The following is a 19,721-nucleotide window of genomic DNA, read 5'->3' on the forward strand; positions in this document are numbered from 1 at the left end:
CCTACAAATAACTCAATTTCATTTCTTTTTATGGCTGAGTAATATTCCATTGTATATATGTGTCACATCTTCTTTATCCATTCATCTGCCGTGGACACTTAGGTTGCTTCCATGTCCTGGCTATTGTAAATAGAGCTGCAGTGAACATTGTGGTACGTGACTCTTTTTGAATTGTGGTTTTCTCAGGGTATATGCCCAGTAATGGGATTGCTGGGTCGTATGGTAGTTCTATTTTTGCTCCTCAGTATTAATTGGACCCTCAAGTGCTATTTTGTTTCTGGTGGAGTTTCCATCAGGTGGCTGCCCTCCTGGTGGCTCAGAGGGCAACTCAGCTTCTGTTGGGTGAAAGGCCATTCTAAGCAGAGGGTACATGGCAGTCAGTGGACCAAGCTAGAGTTGTTGTCAGTGGACCAAGCTAGAGGTGTCACAGAGCCTTCTGTGTACTTCCTTCAGGATTTTTGGCCTCTACTTCCCTCCTTCCTTCCTTTCCTTTTCTCTTTCTGTCTCATTCTGGTTTTGGCCTTTGGGGATACTGAGTTTTACAAGATGTTTGAACTGTAACTTATCCTTGTACCAGAAGGAATGAGCCTAGCTGCTATGCAAAAGAGTTCTATAAAAACTACCCTTTTATACTGAGGGGAATGACATATGGTCAGCCCTCCATATGCACAGGTTCTGCATCTGCAGATACAGAAGGCCAGCTATACTACACCATTTTATTTTGTTTTATTTTTTGTATAAATTTATTTATTTTTGGCTGCATTGGGTCTTCGTTGCTGCACACGGGCTTTTCTCTAGTTGCAGCGAGCGGGGGCTACTCTTCCTTGTGGTGCACGGGCTTATTGCTGTGGCTTCTCTTGTGGAGAATGGGCTCTAGGCACACGGGCTTCAGTAGTTTTGGTTCGCGGGCTCTAGAGCACAAGCTCAGTAGTTGTGGCTCACGGACTTAGTTACTCTGCGGCATGTGGGATCTTCCCAGACCAGGTCCCGAACCCCTGTCTCCTGCATTGGCAGGCGGATTCTTAACCACTGCGCCACCAGGGAAGCCCTACTAGAGGCTTTTAGATGAGACTTCAGCATCCTTGGATTTTGGTATCCGTGGGGGTCCTGGAACCAATCTCCCACAGTTACCAAGAGATACATCTGTTTTAAACCTGTTATTTTGTTCCTCTTGCTTTACTCTTTCAGCAGGTCCATTTGATTGTTGTTGGTGTTGAAATTCCTGGTAATGTACTTACTAGCAGCCCTCTTTGTCTTAGACACAGCACCTAAAGTAATTGTAGGTACTTTAAGAACATAAAGAGCACCTTGAGCAGGCCAGTTGGAGGATTGGCAGTGCTATCAAGAAACAGAGTCTTTATGGCAGTCTCTCTAAAAACTCCCTGTGGGGCCATTGCCTGTAAATTTCTTTAGACTTGCCTTGTGCACCTTTTCATCAGAAACCACCTGTTTTTTTTTTTTTTTTTGGCTGTGTTGGGTCTTTGTTGCTGTACACAGACTTTCTCTACTTGTGGCGAGCGGGGCCTACTCTTCACTGTGGTGCACAGGCTTCTCATTGCGGTGGCTTCTCTTGTGTAGCATGGGCTCTAGGCGCACGTGCTTCAGTAGTTGCAGCACGTGGGCTTACTAGTTGCGGCACGCGGGCTTCAGTAGAGAAGCCACCTCTTTGGTGTGGCAAGTATTATGAGTTGACTGACACCTTGGAAGTTTAAAAACAAAGAAAAGCAATATGATGAAAAGAAAACCTGACATTCAGTCCCATATAAGTTGCTAACTAGCTCTATAATCTTGGGCAGGGTGCTCCATGTATCTCAGCCATACTTTCCCATGTGGAAGTAGGTATTATTTATGTCCTATTGTGAGGATTTATCAAGATGACATTTGTGAAGAATGCCTTTATAAACTGTAATTGCTTTGTGAATAAAGATTACTATCTCTGATAGACAGTACCAGTTCTCAGCCACCAGTAACTTGATTCTCCCATCCTGTGTTTGGAAGAAGCACAAATCTGCAAAGAGGGCTTGCTCATTTTTCAGCGTGAGTTGTATTCACAAGGCTCACATACTTTCCCCCTGCCTTTGATCCTGTCTGTCTCCCTCTCTCTCCATATTTGAATGGGGTGATCTTTTATGCCACACAGCAATCATATTCTCAATACAGAGTATAACTGTGACTCTGCTTGTGGGAGATCTTCAGAAAAGATGCAAAGCTGCTGGCCAGAAACGTTCTTTCCTTTCCATTTTCTCTTGTACCTCCCCAGTACCTTAAGAATCCTTGGGCTTGGTTATAAACCAGCTGGAAGTTACGATAGAGTCTCAATTCTCTGACCCAAGTCCTTTTCACAGGTTAACAGTCACAAAATGGAGTTATGAAGTCTCCAAGAGCAGCAGATGAAAAGGGAAATGGAAATGTGAATGTTGAATTTAGCAGCCCTCAGACCCAGAATATGCTACTCTCTAGTGTCCCTGAGGTGGAGAGTAAGGACTCGCTTTGCTCTTCAGGAGTGTGATTATCTCTCGCTGCTTCCAGCTTTTTCACATTAAGACCCTTTGAAATATACTTAGGGACACATATATGTGACTTTGTCAAGTGAGAGCTTTGGGCTTGGGAGGATTCTAGCAGGTTTTAATCTAATTTACGCCTAATCTAACACGACTGAGAAAGGGGGTGTCTTTGGTTTTACTTTCAAATATATGGTGGTACATCTTTAGAAGCCAGATGTGGTTAATCAGACTTGTCTTCATGGTACCTTTGCTTCAAGTGGCTTAATAAATAACCCAATAATTCAAATGATGAATAAAAATTCTAGTGTGTGAAGGTGGTGGGTAATAGACAATTAAAAGTGGTCATCCGGGCTTCCCTGGTGGCGCAGTGGTTAAGAGTCCGCCTGCTGATGCAGGGGACACGGGTTCGTGCCCCGGTCTGGGAAGATCCCACATGCCGCGGAGCGGCTAGGCCTGTGAGCCGCTGAGCCTGCGCGTCCAGAGACTGTGCTCCGCAACGGGAGAGGCCACAACAGTGAGAGGCCCGCGTACCGCAAAAAAAAAAAAAAGTGGTCAACCAAAAAGTTACAAAATCATCCTACCCACTTATTAATCCAACTCCCCACAGGTTGTTTCCTTAGGAGACACTGGCATATCTTTATGAAATCTGAACAAAAGACCTGACAGGAATGGGGAGGAGTACAGTATAAGTCACGCCTGTGCTTGGTACATCTGGGCAGCCGCTGTATAACACCTGGGGAATCAAATCATAAATCAACCTGATTGTTCTTATTCGAGTTTTTTGTGTCTGTTTATTCTTTTTTTCTTAGAATTTTTTTAAAAACATATTTATTTATTGATTTGTTTTGGGCTGCATCGGGTCTTAGTTGTAGTACGTGGGATTCTCCACTGCAACACACAGGCTCCTCATTGCGGGGCATGGGCTTCTCTCTAGTTGTGGTGCATGGGCTCAGTAGTTGTGGGGCGTGGGCTTAGTTGCCCCGAGGCAGTGGGATTTTAGTTCCCCCACCAGGGATCAAACCTGTGTCCCCTGAATTGGAAGGCAGATTCTTAACCATTGGACCACCAGGGAAGTCCCGTGTCTGTTTATTCTTATTAAAACAGTTGGCTCCTGGGCTTCCCTGGTGGCACAGTGGTTAAGAATCTGCCTGCCAATGCAGGACACATGGGTTCGAGCCCTTGTCTGGGAGGATCCCACATGCCGCGGAGCAAATAAGCCCGTGCGCCACAACTACTGAGCCTGCACTCTAGAGCCTTCGAGCCACAGCTACTGAAGCCCGCGTGCCTAGAGCCCGTGCTCCACAACAAGAGAGGCCACCGCAATGAGAAGACCCCATGCAGTCATAAATAAATTTATAAAAAATCAATTCGCTCTGTTCTTCAATAGTGATGGGTTTAACAGCCATTTTGTATTCTTTAGCAGTGGTGTCTGGTAGCCTCATGTCTAACCATGTGCAGATTGAAAAGAAAGGGCCGCCTTAGTTGTAGGGGGCTCTGAGGAATAAGAAATCAGTGGTTAGGACTCTGCACTTCCGTTGCAGGGGGTACGGGTTCAATCCCTGGTCCGAGAACTAGGATCCTGAAAGCCTCGTGGTGCTGCCAAAAAAAAAAAAGAAATCATGCATGCCATTGTAACACATGAATTGAAGGTAATCTTCTCAAATTGATATGCTGTGAGTACTCCTAGCAGGGCGAGTTCCCTAGCTTCGACAGAAAGTCATCAACAGCTTCTGGAACATCATATTTGTTATCTGATAAGTATAACGTGCTCCTTGCCTTAGGAATTCCTGAGTCTACTGATGCCTCCAAGTGGTACAATCAGAATTTGCAATTGACTGCAATTCACAGTATTGCCTTGTTCTGATGGCACTGTTCACTGTTCAAATGGCAACCCCCGTGTTTTATGGACTGGGTGTACAGGTGTACACGACAGCAGTACCTTCCTCTAGAGCCACTGTGTGCTAAAGCACTCCAGTCTTCCAGGGATAGTTGGATCCATTCAGTCTTTTTTTCGTTCCATAACTGCTTATTAAGCTCCTTTTCTGTACCAAGTACTGAGCTTGGTACTGATAATAAAAGACCAGCAAGATTTAGCCTGGTTGATCAGATTTGGCCCAGCATTTGAAAACTAACACTAAGCGCTGTCATAAAGATACAGGTTCTGACATGCAGTGACCATTCCCTTATGAAAGCTTAGTCTTTCAGTAGATTGAAATGGAGTGTGAAGTATTATCACCTGACAAGCAAGTAAGATGAAGTGAGTAGCTAATCTGATGAATGAGTGACTAGTCCTTTTCTAGCACTTAGGGCTCGAAATACAGGTATTGAGCCCTAACTATATCCCATGCTAAGCACTTGACATGTATTAATTTACTTAATCTTCATAACCACCTTATGAAGTAGGTACTGTTATTCCTACTTTACAAATGAGGAAACTGAAGCGCAGAGAAGTTAAGGACCTTGCTGATGAAGGTCATGGAGTGGAGTCAGGATGCAAGTTTAGGGAACCTGACCCAGAGTCCATATTCTTAAATGACATGATATACTGCCTCTGGGTGGAAGGGTATCATCTTGACCAACCTCCTGTATAGGTAGAGCTTGGCAGAGTGATAATCCCCCGACCCTCCCTGTCTGCAGAGCTTTTTCTCTTTCCTGGATTGGCTCCTAGAGCAGATTACCTATCCCTAAGAGTGAGCAGGAGTTGCCAAATGCAGCAGGCAGTCCCTTATCTACAGCCCCAGAAGTGAATCTGCCTCTCCCTTTCACCAGCTGGGTAACCTTACCTCTCTGAGCATGTTTCGTCATCTGTAAAATGGAGATAATGATCATGGGATCATTTAGGGGTTAAATGAGATAACATACTTAACAGTTTCTGGCTCTGAGTAAGCACTTAAAAAATGTTAGCAAATTTTTATTATCATTGTCCTCTAGCCTTGAGAACAAACCATGAAACAGTTTCTCAGAGACCAGATTCTAGGGCTTAGGTAGGTGGGCAGGTTTTTTTTTGTTTTGTTTTGTTTTCACAAGACAATAATTTTATTCTATGTATTTCTCTTGACTCTTTTGGTGTGAAAAGCAGAGAGGTAAAGCATTATTTGACAGATGTATGGATTCAAGCAAGAAACTGAGGTCCAATTGCAAAGAAATGCCTTGTATAACTCAGAGCCCTGTCTGAGGAGACACAGAGGACCCTAGAGGGCGGAGAATGAACACAGCGCAGGGGCTAGTTCCAGAGTCGCATCCTCGGTTAGTTCACTTGCAAGTGTGGGTGAGGGTCCCTTGTCAGTAGGCAGAGATTTTTTTTTCCTCTGCTCTAACACATATCTGCTGTCTAGTGTTTATTAAACAAAATTTATTTTTTTTCTTGATGTGAAAGAATTCGTGTCTTGTCCAAAATGCAGAGGCAAAGGAGCTCTGTAACTGCAGGCTTGTTGAACCCCTTTTCCCACCTGTTCTGGTGCCAGGCTTTCCCAAAGTGCTTATTTGCCAATGGTTGCTCCTCAGTTCTCATGGCCAGCTCACTCTGAAGGCTCCAAGCCACAGTGATGCTGCTGCCACCACCGCCACTACCACCACTGCTGCCACCACCAGCCATTCAGTTTCCTGCTCTAAGGATGTGACCTGCCGTGAAGCTTTCACATTCCTCTTTTCTTCCTGTCTTCGGTGTTGTACCTCTTTCTTTTGGTGCTTTTGCCATGCAGCAGTATTGCAAAAAAAGTTTTCAGGCACCAAAGTTAAGAGCCCGTACTACCTCACCAAGGGGATTTGAGTTAGCCATGGAAAAGAAGATAATTGAGAGGGCTCCTGTGCCTCTGTGCTTCAGAAGGAAAGAGTTTGCTTCTTGACAGTGTGCCAGCTCCCTAGCCAGGTGGGGGACGTGCTGGGACTACATGACCTCTGGAGGAGTAGACTGGGCCTAACCTGCCCAAAGACAGCGCCCCAACCCACAGGAGCCAAGGCTGAAGACTGATTTCACCTTCTCCCATTCCCTTTCCCTAAGCTTAAGCTTGCTCTGCCACACTGTCCCAAGTCTGTGGCTTATAACAGCCATTTCCTTTTGCTGATGAATAAGCCCACTCTTTGTAAAATGTTTCAACTTAGGGACTGGAAAGGCTCTCTGTGCTTTCCTGTCTCTTTGTTTCTCCAAAGGTTAATGTTAATGGCTTCTGTCTTTGTCTTTACAGGGAACTCTAATGATCCATGACAAAGAGGTCACCCTTGAGTATGTACCAAGCCTGGATTTTTGGTACTGCAAACGGGTAAGTGCCAAGAATTCCTCTCCTTAGAAGTAAGGATCCAGCATCACAGCTCCTCCATGTCTACAGGAATGCTGCCTGGTGTAGTATGCATTGCCAAGGGCAAAGCTCTTCTTCCTTGGTTCACTTCAGATGAACTGGAGGTCAGGGCAAGATCATCTATAATTTTTGCTTCCCAGCTACTGCCTGTGGCCATAGAGGGTTCTGGGTCTGTAGTTGGAGACCTTTTCCCAAGGACATATGCCATGCTTTCTGTTGATTACAAACTGAAAGAAAAACAGTCCCTTGACTTATAACCTCTCCCCAGTTACCCTTCCTGGGGTAAAGAGGATTTATTAGTGTTTGGAATGATGTATATAAAGAGGCTGGTTCTGTGAGAGATACACATTTTTTTTGGATATTCAGGGGTTTCCAAGGATATAGAACTTTAGGTACCATGGTATTTTTCCTCTCTTCAACTTCATATTGTTCTTGAATGGCATATATAAAGATTTTAGGCTCTACTCTTTTTTTTTTTTTTTTGCAATACGTAGGCCTCTCACGTTGCGGAGCACAGGCTCCGGACGCGCAGGCTCAGCGGCCATGGCTCACGGGCCCAGCCGCTCCGCGGCATGTGGGATCTTCCCGGACTGGGGCACGAACCCGTGTCCCCTGCATTGGCAGGCGGACTCTCAACCACTGCGCCACCAGGGAAGCCCCAGGCTATACTCTTTTTAGAAGTCCAGTTTGATTGCAAATGAGCATGAAAATATATTTTGTCATTTTTCATTGCTACTGTTTAGTTTCAAAAATAAATTTGAAAAATCTATATAAAGTTTCTGAACCAAGATTCATTAAAAGTGTTGTAGAACTTGATAAAATTAAGTAAAAGTTTTAGCTTTACATTTTTGAATACAATTTGAATAGCTATGATTGTCATTGACCAAAGTATTCATAGTTCATGGATGTAGTACCTTAAGCTGTCAATTTAGGAAAACATTTAACTATTTTTTAAAAGGTGGTGAAATACACATAACATTAAATTTACCATTTTAACCATTTTAAAGCATATAATTCAGTAGCCTTAAGTACATTCACAATGAAGTGCAATCATCAACACTGTCTAATTCTAGAACTTTTTCATCATCCTAAAAGGAAACCCCATATCTATTAAACAGTCTCTTCCCATTCCCCTTTCCCTCAGTTTCTGGAAACCACTATTACTACTCTGTTTTTTATCTCTATGAATGTGCCTATTCTGAACATTTCATATAAGTAGAACCATATATTATGTGACCTTTTGTGTCTGCCTTCTTTCACTTAGCATGTTTTCAAGGTTCATCCATGTTATAGTGTGTATCAGTACTGCATTTATTTTTATGGCTGAATAATATTATATGGATATACCACATCTTGTTTATCTGTTCATCAGTTGATGGACATTTGAGTTGTTTCTACTTCTTGGCTATTGAGAATAAGACTGCTATGAATATTCATGTGCAAATTTTTGTTTGAAAACCTGTTTTCAGTTCTTTTGGAAGTGCCCAGGAGTAGAATTGTTGGGTCATATGGTACTTTTCATTTTTTAACTCTTTGAGGAACCAATAAACTGTTTTCCACAGACAGCAGCTGCACCATTTTGCATTCCCTCCAGCAGTGTCTGAGGGTTCCAATTTCTCCACATCCTTGCCAACATTTGTTATATTCCTTTTTTTTTTTGATAGTAGCCATCAAACTATTTCACAACCACCAGTGAGTATGAAATAGTATCTCATCATCATGATTATGATGATGATTTGCATTCCCCTAATGACTAATGATGTTGAGCATCTTTTCTTGTGTTTGTAGCCACTAGTATATCTTCTTTGGAAAAACGTTTATTCAAGTCCATTTTTGATTAGGTTGTCTTTTTTTTTTTTTTTGGAGTGTAGTTGATTTACAATGTTGTGTTAGTTTCAGGTGTAGGAAAGTGAATCAGTTATACATATATTTATATCCACTCTTTTTTAGATTCTTTTCCCATATAGGCCATTACAGAGTATTGAGTAGAGTTCCCTGTGCTATACAGTGTAGGTCCTTATTAGTTAATCTATTTTATATATAGTAGTGTGTGTATGTCAATCCCAATCTTCCAATATATCCCTCCCCTCTGTCTTCTTGTTAATTTGTAAGAGTTCTTGGGAATTCCCTGGTGGTCCAGTGGTTAGGACTTGGTGCTTTGACTGCAGTGGCAATCCTTGGTCGGGGAACTAAGATCCCACAAGCTGTGCAGTGTGGCCAAAAAAAAAAAAAAAAGAAAAAGTTGTAAGAGTTCTTTATATTTTCTGGATGTTTATCCCTTATCAGATACGTGATTTGCAAATATTTTCTCCCATTCTGTGTGTTGTCTTTCACTTGCTTGATAGTGTCCTTTGATACACAAGGTTTTAATTTTGATAAAGTCCAATTCATCTATTTTTTTCTTTTTTTAAAAAAATTTATTTATATATTTATTTATTTTGGACTGTGTTGGGTCTTCGTTGCTGTGCACGGTCTTTCTCTAGTTGCAGTGAACGGGGGCTGCTCTTCATTGGGATGCGCGGACTTCTCATTGCGGTGGCTTCTCTTGTTACAGAGCGCGGGCTTCAGTAGTTGTGTCTCATGGGCTCTAGAGTGCAGGCTCAGTAGTTGTGGTGCACGGGCTTAGGTGCTCCACGGCATGTGGGATCTTCCTGGACCAGGGCTCAAACCTGTGTCTCCTGCATTGGCAGGCGGATTCTTAACCACTGCACCACCAGGGAAGCCCCTATTTTTTTTTCTTTTATTGCTTGTCCTTTGGTGTCATGAAACCATTGCCAAAGCCAAGGTCTTGAAGACTTATCCGTATGTTTTCTTCTAAGAAATTTATAGTTTTGGCTTTTATATTTAGATCTTTGGTCTATTTTGAGTTAATTTTTGTTCCAGGTATGAGGTAAGGGTCCAGTTTCATTCTTTGGAATGTGGATATTCAGTTTTCCCAGCACCATTTGTTGAATTAACTATTATTTCCCCGTTGAATGGTTTTGGTACTCTTGTTGGAAATCATTTGACCATAGATGTATAGGTTTATTTCTGTAGACTCTCAGTTTTATTCTGTTGATCTATATTTTTATCCTTATGCCAGTACCACACTGTTTTTGTGTTTTTGGCTGCATTGGGTCGTCGTTGCTGCGCATGGACCCTCTCCAGTTGCAGCGAGCAGGGGCACTCTTGGCTGTGGTGCGGTGGCTTTGCCTGTTGTGGCACACAGGCTCTAGGCACGCGGTCCTCAGCAGTTGCAGCATGTGGGCTCAGTAGTTGTGGCTCATGAGGGCTCAGTAGTTGTGGCTCGTGAGAGCTCAGTAGTTGTGGCACACAGGCCCAGCTGCTCCACAGCATGTGGGATCTTCCCAGACCAGGGCTCGAACCCGCGTCCCCCGCATTGGCAGGCATATTCTTAACCACTGCGCCACCAGGGAAACCCACCACACTGTTTTGATTACTGTAACTCTTTAGTAAGTTTTGCAGTCGGGAAGTGTGAGTCCTTCGATTTTGTTCTTCTTTTTCAAAACTGTTTTGGCTACTCAGGGTCCCTTGCAATTTCATATACATTTGAGGATCTGCTTTTCCATTTCTGCAAAAAAGGCCATTAGAATTTTGAGAACATTTTGCATTTTAATAGTGACTGCCTCTATGTCTTAGAATTATGAGTGATTTTCCCCTGTCTCTTAAACTTTCCATTATTAGCTATAATGCACACGTATTGTTTATTTTATAATCAAGAGGTGGAGGGAGATAGCATTAAAGGGAAAGTTTTGAACTCTATTTTCTGTTAACCAGCAGACAAAAATGTTAATATCTGACATCAGAATTATGTAGCTGTTGCCAAGGCTGTTGCTTGAAAGAACAGAATAGCTTGGTTAAATTGTTCCCTAAAATGGCAGGCCACTTGTTCAGCTGTTTCAGAGATACTTTGTAATTTTTGTGCTTTTCTGGAAGAGTTGAGGTGCCAACCCTGCATATGTGATCTTTGGCCTGATGTGAAATGCACTGACTTTTAAAAAAATTCATAGCAGTATTACTCATAATAACCAAAAAGTAGAAGCAACCCAAATGCCCATCAACTGATGAATGGATAAACAAAATGTGGTATAGCCATACAGTGGAATGCTATTTAGCAGTAAAAAGGAATGAAGTACTGATAGGTGCTACAACATGAATGAACTGGGAAAAGACTATGCCAGACGCAAAAGATTAATTCTATAGGACTGGGGGTGAGAATGGGAGATGACTCCACCAGGTTTCTTTTGGGGATGAAGAAAATGTTCTAAAGTTAGATTATGGTGATGATTGTATTATAGATATGCTAGAAATCATTGAATTGGACACTTAAAACTGATGGATTTTATGGTATTTAAATTATACCTACTCAGGTTAGGATCCTGATTCCCCCACTTACAGCTCTGCTGTACAGTCATCCAATGGTATCTGTGGGGGATTGAGTCCAAGACACCCTGCTGATATCAAAATCCACAGATGCTCAAGTCTCTTGTATAGAATGATGTAGTATTTGCACATAACCTAGGCACATCCTCTCGTGTACTTTAAATCATCTCTAGATTACTTATAGTAGATAATACAATGTAAATGCTATGTGAATAGCTGCCGGCATGTGGCAAATTCAAGTTTTGCTTTTTGGGACTTTCTGGAATTTTTTTCCCCCAAATATATTTGATCTGTAGTTGGTTAATCTGCAGATGTGGAACCTGTGGATATGGAGGGCCAACTGTAATAACAAATAGCCCTCAAATCCTAGTGATTTACATTGACAAACATATTCTTCGCTCACATTACATGTCCAGGGGCTGTGGGCAGTTGCTGCAGTTCGGCTTGGCTGCTCAGTCTGGGACCCAGGTGGAAGGAGTTAGTCCCGCATCGGGACTCCTGGCCAAGGGAAAGAACAGGACGCTCATCTACACAAGCATTGGCTCTTAAAGCTTCTACCAGACCTGTGTAGATCACGTTCACTCATGCTCCATTGACCAAAGCAAGACATGTGGCAAGGCTGACAGTGAAGTCACTCACCCTACAGGGAGGCACCACAGTCACTTGACAGTGGGCAGGGCTGTGTGTATGATCTGCTTACAGAGAAGGGAACAATAAAGTAATTGACTTTAATCACCTTGCTCAAGTGACTTAACCTCTCCAGGCCTCAGTTTCATTATCTACAAATTGGGGAGATAATAGTTGTTTGGATCAGCAAGTGACCACATGTAAAGTAAGCCCAGTACATGCTGTGTGCTGTTTAATCATTAGCTGCTGCTGCTTTTATTATTATTCTCTCCTCCTCCATTTGGTATTCTTTTACTCAACCTACAAGACCCTACTCATAGAATCCTTTTCATGGTTCCTGCTCTTTTGGTTTCTTACCAGTCAACTCTGCCCTTCTAACACTCTGAGCTCAGTGGCAAAAGTTCAGGTTTGGGGCTGTGTTTGGGGTTGGGCAATGATAGACTTGCCTATTTGTTCATAGGTTCAGATAAGAAGAACTACACTCACAATGCAAAGTGTCTCTTCCCTTGTTCTAGGGTAGTGAATGTAACTTTTCCTTTTAACATCCTCAGAATAGCTGCCAGAGACACTACTTATGGATCATCCGCCTCCTTCTGTGCCCTTTATAAAATCAGTGTTTGAGAAAGGAATTGATCACTGGATTCTTCTCAGTTCCAGCCAAGCCTGAATAGGGTTGTCATAACCAGTTCAGGATCAAATTTTGGATGCAGACTGAGTGGTAACAGCTTTAGGGCAGTATATCCTAAACCACTTAATAGTCCAGTCTTCTTAGTCAAGTTTACTTCCTGTAGAAATCCTTGTCCAGAGCAAAAGCATTTGGGGCTGCTCCAAGGTCCATATACCCTGTTAGAGGCAGCTCTCAAACACCAGCTCATCAGAGTCCACGTCAGCTCTGATGAGTGGAAGACATCAGACTGATAAGGTTTTAAGGTGATCTGGGATATGGCTTATTTCTTTCATTTTTTGGCAGTTGTTGCTGTGTTGGATGTAAGTAAGATTTAAAAAAAAAATTTTTTTTTGGTCAATTTGAATTCTTTTCCTTTCCCTTGTAGTGTAAGGCCAGCACTGGTGGACACCGATCTTCATGTTCATTCTGCAAGTGCCCAAGGGAAGGTGAGTGGTGGTAGAGATGGAGGTGGTAGTTTTTATTTTGTGCACTGAGCAAAACAAATTTCATGCTTTCCTTGGCTTCAAAGAGTGATCATCCCTAAATACAAGATGATCTGTAAAGCTCTTAAAAGTGCAGTGTGATAGCTAACTTCATGTGACCTGTTAGTAAATCGTTTTGGATCTCAGAGTTCTGCCAGGGGAATGAGATGGGTTATGGGCTCCTTATCCATAACACAGCTGACCAGATGTCAGTAGTATTGTTACTCAGAATACATTTTAAGGATATTAGACTGAGAAGGAGTCTACATGGCATTAGTCCATGTGGACACCCCACCCACCCTACCCCAGCTTCTTTGAAGTTATTGGGAATAATTTGCTATTGTTATTATTTTCTCATTTACGTTCTAAACATTTGAGGATCTTCAACACAAAAACATTTGTTAAAGTAACAGTAAAAATATAAACAAGAGACAATAATCAGGATTGAGGGTTTGTGTTATTTTTATAGAGTAATAAACCTAACAGCTTCTCAGTAACTTGGTTTTAAAGTTAATTTCTCCTGAGAACCTGTAGGTAAACAACCTTGAAGAGTGTGTCAAAGGCATCTGTAACAATAGTCCTATAACAATGACTGTTATGTGCCTCTTTCTGATATTATTCTGTAAGGAAAGCTAGTGCATGACCATAAAATACAGTTCAGTGCTGGGATCCTGTTAGTCTTCTGAAAGATCTGTTTGTTCCAAGGTTAGAACTTAGCATGCCTACAAAGAATTCCTTAGCTGGGCTTTTGGCCTATAGTGGAGATTCTACTCTCTAGTGAGGGCTGTGAAGCAGGTGTTCTGAAAATCTTTGGGGAAGGCTCTACATGCTCTAGAGACCAAACCAGCATATGGGAAGGTGAGTAAATAACTTCCCCATGGACAGGTTGGAGATTTTTAGCTTGTTGTATTACTTCAATTAGGCAAAATTGTACTTTTTCCCTCAAGAAAGACTTCTTTCTCAGTCTACTCTAACAAATGAACAGATGGTTTATAAAAACCCTTGAGCACCATACCACTAAGATGGCTGAAACAACTTTAACATGGAAACATACATAGCAAGTATTCATTGGTTGCCTGTCACTGCTGTTAAGTAATCTCTACACTGCTCCCATAGAATGTCTTTTTGAGCCTCATGACTTCCTCTAAGAATGAATTAATTGCAGAAATACCTCCAATTAACTGGAAAAATTATCCTGCTTTAGAAAGAGATTTGAAATGAGTCGTTTATATTTTGAAGGACATTTGCCCATTGTAATTATTTGCATATAAATGAGCTGTGTGCAGGTAGGTCTCTTCTTAGCTTCGCCGGAGAATAGGGTGTCTGGTTCTACAGAATTTGAGCAGCTATCTTAGTACCGTAACACTGGAAGAAGCAAGGCCCCTAGCCATACACGTTTGAGATAAGTGTTTCTAGCAAACTTCTAGCAAGGGCCATATCTTTGGTAATTTTGTCCCCAGATCTGTTCTATCATTGGTTATAATAATAAAGATCAGGGTCTCATGAAAGATTTAAATGTTGGGGAAGTGATAGAAAACTCGTAAGATTAAATTTTTTAAATACTGGGTAGTTTCTTCTGTTAACTATTTTATATGCTGTCTTATTAGCCATGCTTAAAGTCTGTCAGAGGACTTTTTTGTAGGTATTTCTTTGACTTTTAAAACTATTCCAGGGAATTCCCTGGTGGTCCAGTGGTTAGGACTTGGTGCTTTCACTGCTGTGGCCCAGGTTCAGTCCCTCGTCGGGGAACTAAGATCTCTCATGCCACGTGGTGCAGCGAAACAAAACAAAATAAAAGCATTCCAGTATAAGTATTTGGTGGCAGGTAAGGAGGAATCACAGTGTTTGGGGGGATAAAACCTGTTGGAGATTCTCTTTCTGTTCTGTTCCTCTAGCGACAGAGGCCAAGCAAGAATTAATAACCTACCCTCAGCCTCAGAAAACATCCATACCAGTACCGTCAGAAAAACAACCCAGCCAACCAAGGTCAGCTGATAAGGAATCTGAACCCAAGAAGCGAGAAGAAGGACAAGAACCACGCTTGGGACATCAAAAGAGAGAAGCAGAAAGGTATCTCCCTCCTTCGCGGAGGGAAGGGCTCACCTTCCGAAGAGACCGAGAGAAGGAGCCATGGTCTGGGGAGACACGCCAGGATGGGGAAAGCAAAAGTAAGTGGTTTGTTGGGGCATGTACCAGACCGTGACCACTGTGGTTGGAACATAGATTGCTTGTGTTGTGGCTCTGGACCAGCAGCTTCCTACACCCTAGTAAAACTGCTCGGCCTGATTGAAGAGGCTCTTGCTTTTCCCGGCCTCTCTGAAGTAATCTATATCTTCCAAATAGCAAGTTGCTATTCAGATGCAGCAAAGCATAACTTTAGATATCTAAGTATTGGGGAAGAAAAATATGACGTATTTGACTAGCATTTTGTTATAGAACCAGCCTTGGTAGAGCAGGGTAACATCTGCAGTCATCTGCAGTAAAAAAAAAATACACACACACACACACACACACACACACACACACACACACACACACACACACACACACACACACACACACACACACACACACACACACACACACACACACACACACACACACACACACACACACACACACACACACACACACACACACACACACACACACACACACACACACACACACACACACACACACACACTCTCAGGCTCTGAGGACTTCAAAAATGTAAACCTTTCTCTCTCTCTCCTTTCTCCTCTCCCATTTGTGCTTGGTTTGTTCAGCAATCATGCTAAAACGCATCTATCGTTCCACTCCACCTGAGGTGATAGTGGAAGTGCTGGAGCCCTACGTCCGCCTTACTACTGCTAACGTCCGTATCATCAAGAACAGAACAGGCCCCATGGGCCACACCTATGGCTTTATTGACCTTGACTCCCATGCGGTGAGTCGTAGTTATCCGTCACCACCACCCCCACCCCCTGGATCCCTCACCTCCTACTACCTCAGCCAGGGATGGCTGGCTATAGAAACCTCCAGAAGGTTTGAAGGACTTTAATCTTGGAATTCTCATTTGCTACTTGGTACCATAACCCCTCTTACTCTTTTCTTGGGGTTCATTCAGGTGAAATGACTGCCCTTGAAAGTTGGAACTCTGAGTGGTTTTCCAGATCCATTTTTGTCTTGTGGCATTTACAGTTTCCAGTTAAAATAAAGTGACAGCTTAGTCACTTGTGGAAAATCTGAGGACTAAACCTTTTCAAGATTTTAGTGAATTTTCTGATTTCTTAAAATCATTTTGCCTGGCCACAGACAGTTTTATGTTTGATGGAAACAGAGCATTTCCTCTTTTTCCTCAAAGTGTTGCTTTAATAGATTTCTTGTGGCTTGAAGTTTTAGTTGTGGGGCCCTTTTCTATGGAAGTAATGTGAGGATAGCAATGAAAATCATTGATATTTCTTAGATTTCACAGGATAGCAATGAAAATCATTGATATTTCTTAGATTTCATGCTCAGAAATCACAAGAGACTTTGTAAACTGAATCTGATGCAATGACAGTTGCAGACTAGAAGAGGATTTGAATTTCTGAAATTTATACCAAGAACTGATGTCTACTCTGACCATTATTCTGATCAACCCTTCATTAAGAGTTGCCTGTTTTTGCCAGTGTGCTCTTAGTATTACAGTTATGACCAGAACATAATGTTTAGAAATTTTTCTTTTTTTTTTGCGGTATGCGGGCCTCTCATTGTTGTGGCCTCTCCCGTTGCGGAGCACAGGCTCAGCGGCCATGGCTCACGGGCCCAGCCGCTCCGCGGCATGAGGGATCTTCCCGGACCAGGGCACAAACCTGTGTCCCCTGCATCGGCAGGTGGACTCTCAACCACTGCGCCACCAGGGAAGCCCTAGAAATTTTTCTTTTGAGAAGGAAAATCCATGTTCAGTTTTCTTTCAAGGGACATGTCCTTTTCCCTCTTTGGGTTCAAATGAGTCTTTGCTTCCCCAGGAAGCTCTTCGCGTAGTGAAGATCTTGCAGAACCTTGATCCACCATTTAGCATTGATGGGAAGATGGTAGCTGTAAACCTGGCCACTGGAAAACGAAGGTAAAGCAGAGGGGTGCTACCCCCACTCAGGTTTTTGGGAGGAAACTCTTATTCCTGGCTGGAGAGACAGGTAGTAAAACGTGGTGCTTTCCCAGTATGAGTTGCTTCAGGTACGTGTGTATGTTTTCTTTTTCTGAAGCTTGCCTTGTTCTGACTCTAGGTTTTTGTTTTTCTCTTTAAATAGCAGTACTAGGTACTTCTGTTTTTTCCCTCTTGATTCTCTGGTATCTTTGGGTCCCAGGTGACGGTACAGTCTTGGATGTGCAGGGAAAAAATTGCAATATATGCTTGCCCCTTGGAATCCTAAGAAAATGCTGTCTTGACTTTGTTCATACCCCCATAGTGCTGGGAAATCTTATTCTTCTTTACTCCTTCATTCATCTTGACCCAGGAGTGGTAACTGGGAAATGGCTGCATCAGAGAGGCAAGCTTACAGGGATGGGGCAGATCTTGCTCTGGCACCCTCAACTCAGTTGCTGTTTTGCTTCAGCCGATAGCTTTGTAGGAGTCCCACTGCCCCTCCCCTCGGGAGTCTCTGCATCACCAGACTTGCTTACTGTCTGGGTTGGTTCCTTTCCATACAAAAGAGGGAAAAGAGTTTCTCAGCAAATCTGTAGGGTTGGGCACTCCTCAAGTGGCTTTTGGTAGCAGGCTCAAGACATGTTGTATTGTTTGTTGCAGAAATGATTCTGGGGACCATTCTGACCACATGCACTACTATCAGGTAGGCTTCAGCAGTTGGGGGGTGCTCTATTAAAATCCTCAAGTGACTGAAAGAGTGATCTTAAATTTTCTCTAGTGGGTAATTTTTAAGGTAAATGGCTATCAGAAGTTCCATAATTTTAACTTGTCTTTCTGTGATAGGGTAAAAAATATTTCCGAGATAGGCGGGGAGGTGGCAGAAATTCAGACTGGTCTTCAGATACAAATCGACAAGGACAACAGTGTGAGTGACCTTTGTCTTATTTCTATTGTTCTTTTTGGCTTGACTACTCATTCATTGAAATCTTCATGGTCACAAAGTTGGCAAGAGATGCAGTTGACTAGGGGTTATGTCTCAGAGAGCATCGTCTACAGGTTCTGTACTGTTTTGGGTTGGCCAGCCTCGTTCTTAGATTGTTCTTGATGAGTCCCCAGCAAGGGCTTCATTGGACAGGGACTAACACTGGCTCTGGTTTTATTCCCTCTAGCTTCATCTGACTGCTACATATATGATTCTGCTACTGGCTACTATTATGACCCCTTGGCAGGAACTTATTATGACCCCAATACCCAGGTGAGTTTTTGGCTTTGTTATTTTGTCAGTGATTCTTTTGAGTAAAGTACCTGTGATTTGTTACTTTGAAGGTTTTATTCCCTGTATTCTCTGGTTGCTCATTACATGAAAAGTATAAAAGTTTAGATCTATATAAGCTGAATATTTCTCCATTCAAGGCAGCTGCTCCACTGTTGTACTATGTGTACCTCATGTCTACTTCTTGTTTTAAAAAGTCCAGGTTTTATATTGAGTTATATTTATTTAGGTGGATTTTAAAGATGATAATCTTCATGTTAACTGTTGTACATATAGAAAATCAATGCGTTGTGGCATTACAGGCAAGAACAGTGCTGTTCTTGGAAAAATGGACAGTGAGTGGTCTGGCTACATCCTGGCCCCTGAAGTGGAGTTTTCGATTGTTTGATATGGTCTCTTCTTAGGCTTGAGGGAGAGAGCTGTTCTTTCCCTCAGAAGGGAACTGTGCTCCTTAGATCTGGAATTACTGGGAAAGTAAAACGTTCTGTAGACTTAACTGTTTCCAACTGTATTGCAGCAAGAAGTCTATGTGCCCCAGGACCCTGGGTCACCTGAGGAAGAAGACATCAAGGAAAAGAAACCCACCAGTCAAGGAAAGTCAAGCAGCAGGAAGGAAACGTCTAAAAGAGATAGCAAGGAGAAAAAAGACCGAGGAGTGACAAGGGTAAGATGACTTGTGAATCTGCTCCCTTTTCACCACATAATTACAGATTAAAAGAAAAGAGTCATAGACAGACGAGGTCTGGGTTTGAGGTGTAGAGTTACTAAAAAAGCAGGCAGTCCACTAGCCTCTTACAGCCTGTCGTCACTCTCTTTTCTAAATACAGAAACTGTGGATGGTGGAACAAAGTGGCTCAGCTCAAACCCCAATACCTCAGCTCCACACAGTTTCACTTTCCTACATCCCTTTTCAGTGCTTGACTCCGTATACACACTTCTATAGGCAGGGGATACCATTTTCTATTCTTTATTCACTTTATATTTGATCATAAGTATTTTTTCATGTTTGTATAATACTCTTTATTACTTCCATGCCTGTATGGTAAAAATTCATAGTAAAACTGTGACCTTGTTTTCTTCATCATTCCTACATTGTTTGTCTCTTCTTTCTAATCTTATTCTGTTATAATATACAGCATTTAACATTTTATTTTTTCTTTTTTAAATTACTTCCTTAGGATAAATTTTCAAGAACAAAGATGATGAACATTTTTACATTTCCTGACATAAAATCAAATTGTTTTCCAAAGAATTATATTGATTCACCCTGACACCATTTATGCATTAATGCAAATGGATGAATTAGCCTGTGGCTTAATTCATAACTTGTCTTTTTCCCCCCCCCCCTTCTAATACTACTAGTGTTTATGCAGATACAT

At 42.3% G+C, this 19,721-nt stretch overlaps 1 protein-coding gene across 3 annotated transcripts in view; it reads left to right on the plus strand.

Annotated features, from left to right (window-relative positions):
* RBM6 (RNA binding motif protein 6) overlaps positions 1 to 19,721 on the plus strand; it is a 107,303-nt gene that overhangs the window by 77,967 nt on the left and 9,615 nt on the right. For 2 of the 3 annotated variants that reach the window (XM_019931721.3, XM_073811138.1), the window contains 9 exons: positions 6,689 to 6,763; positions 12,862 to 12,922; positions 14,854 to 15,126; positions 15,727 to 15,887; positions 16,951 to 17,048; positions 17,730 to 17,772; positions 17,913 to 17,994; positions 18,239 to 18,324; positions 18,860 to 19,006. In XM_019931721.3, coding sequence (XP_019787280.2) covers positions 6,689 to 6,763; positions 12,862 to 12,922; positions 14,854 to 15,126; positions 15,727 to 15,887; positions 16,951 to 17,048; positions 17,730 to 17,772; positions 17,913 to 17,994; positions 18,239 to 18,324; positions 18,860 to 19,006 — 1,026 coding nt within the window. Of the gene's footprint in view, positions 1 to 5,583; positions 5,751 to 6,688; positions 6,764 to 12,861; positions 12,923 to 14,853; positions 15,127 to 15,726; positions 15,888 to 16,950; positions 17,049 to 17,729; positions 17,773 to 17,912; positions 17,995 to 18,238; positions 18,325 to 18,859; positions 19,007 to 19,721 lie in introns of all 3 variants that reach the window. The other variant, XM_073811139.1, reaches the window with a different exon arrangement.

This window comes from Tursiops truncatus, chromosome 10 (genome assembly GCF_011762595.2).
Source record: "Tursiops truncatus isolate mTurTru1 chromosome 10, mTurTru1.mat.Y, whole genome shotgun sequence".
In the NCBI taxonomy this organism is placed as follows: domain Eukaryota; kingdom Metazoa; phylum Chordata; class Mammalia; order Artiodactyla; family Delphinidae; genus Tursiops; species Tursiops truncatus.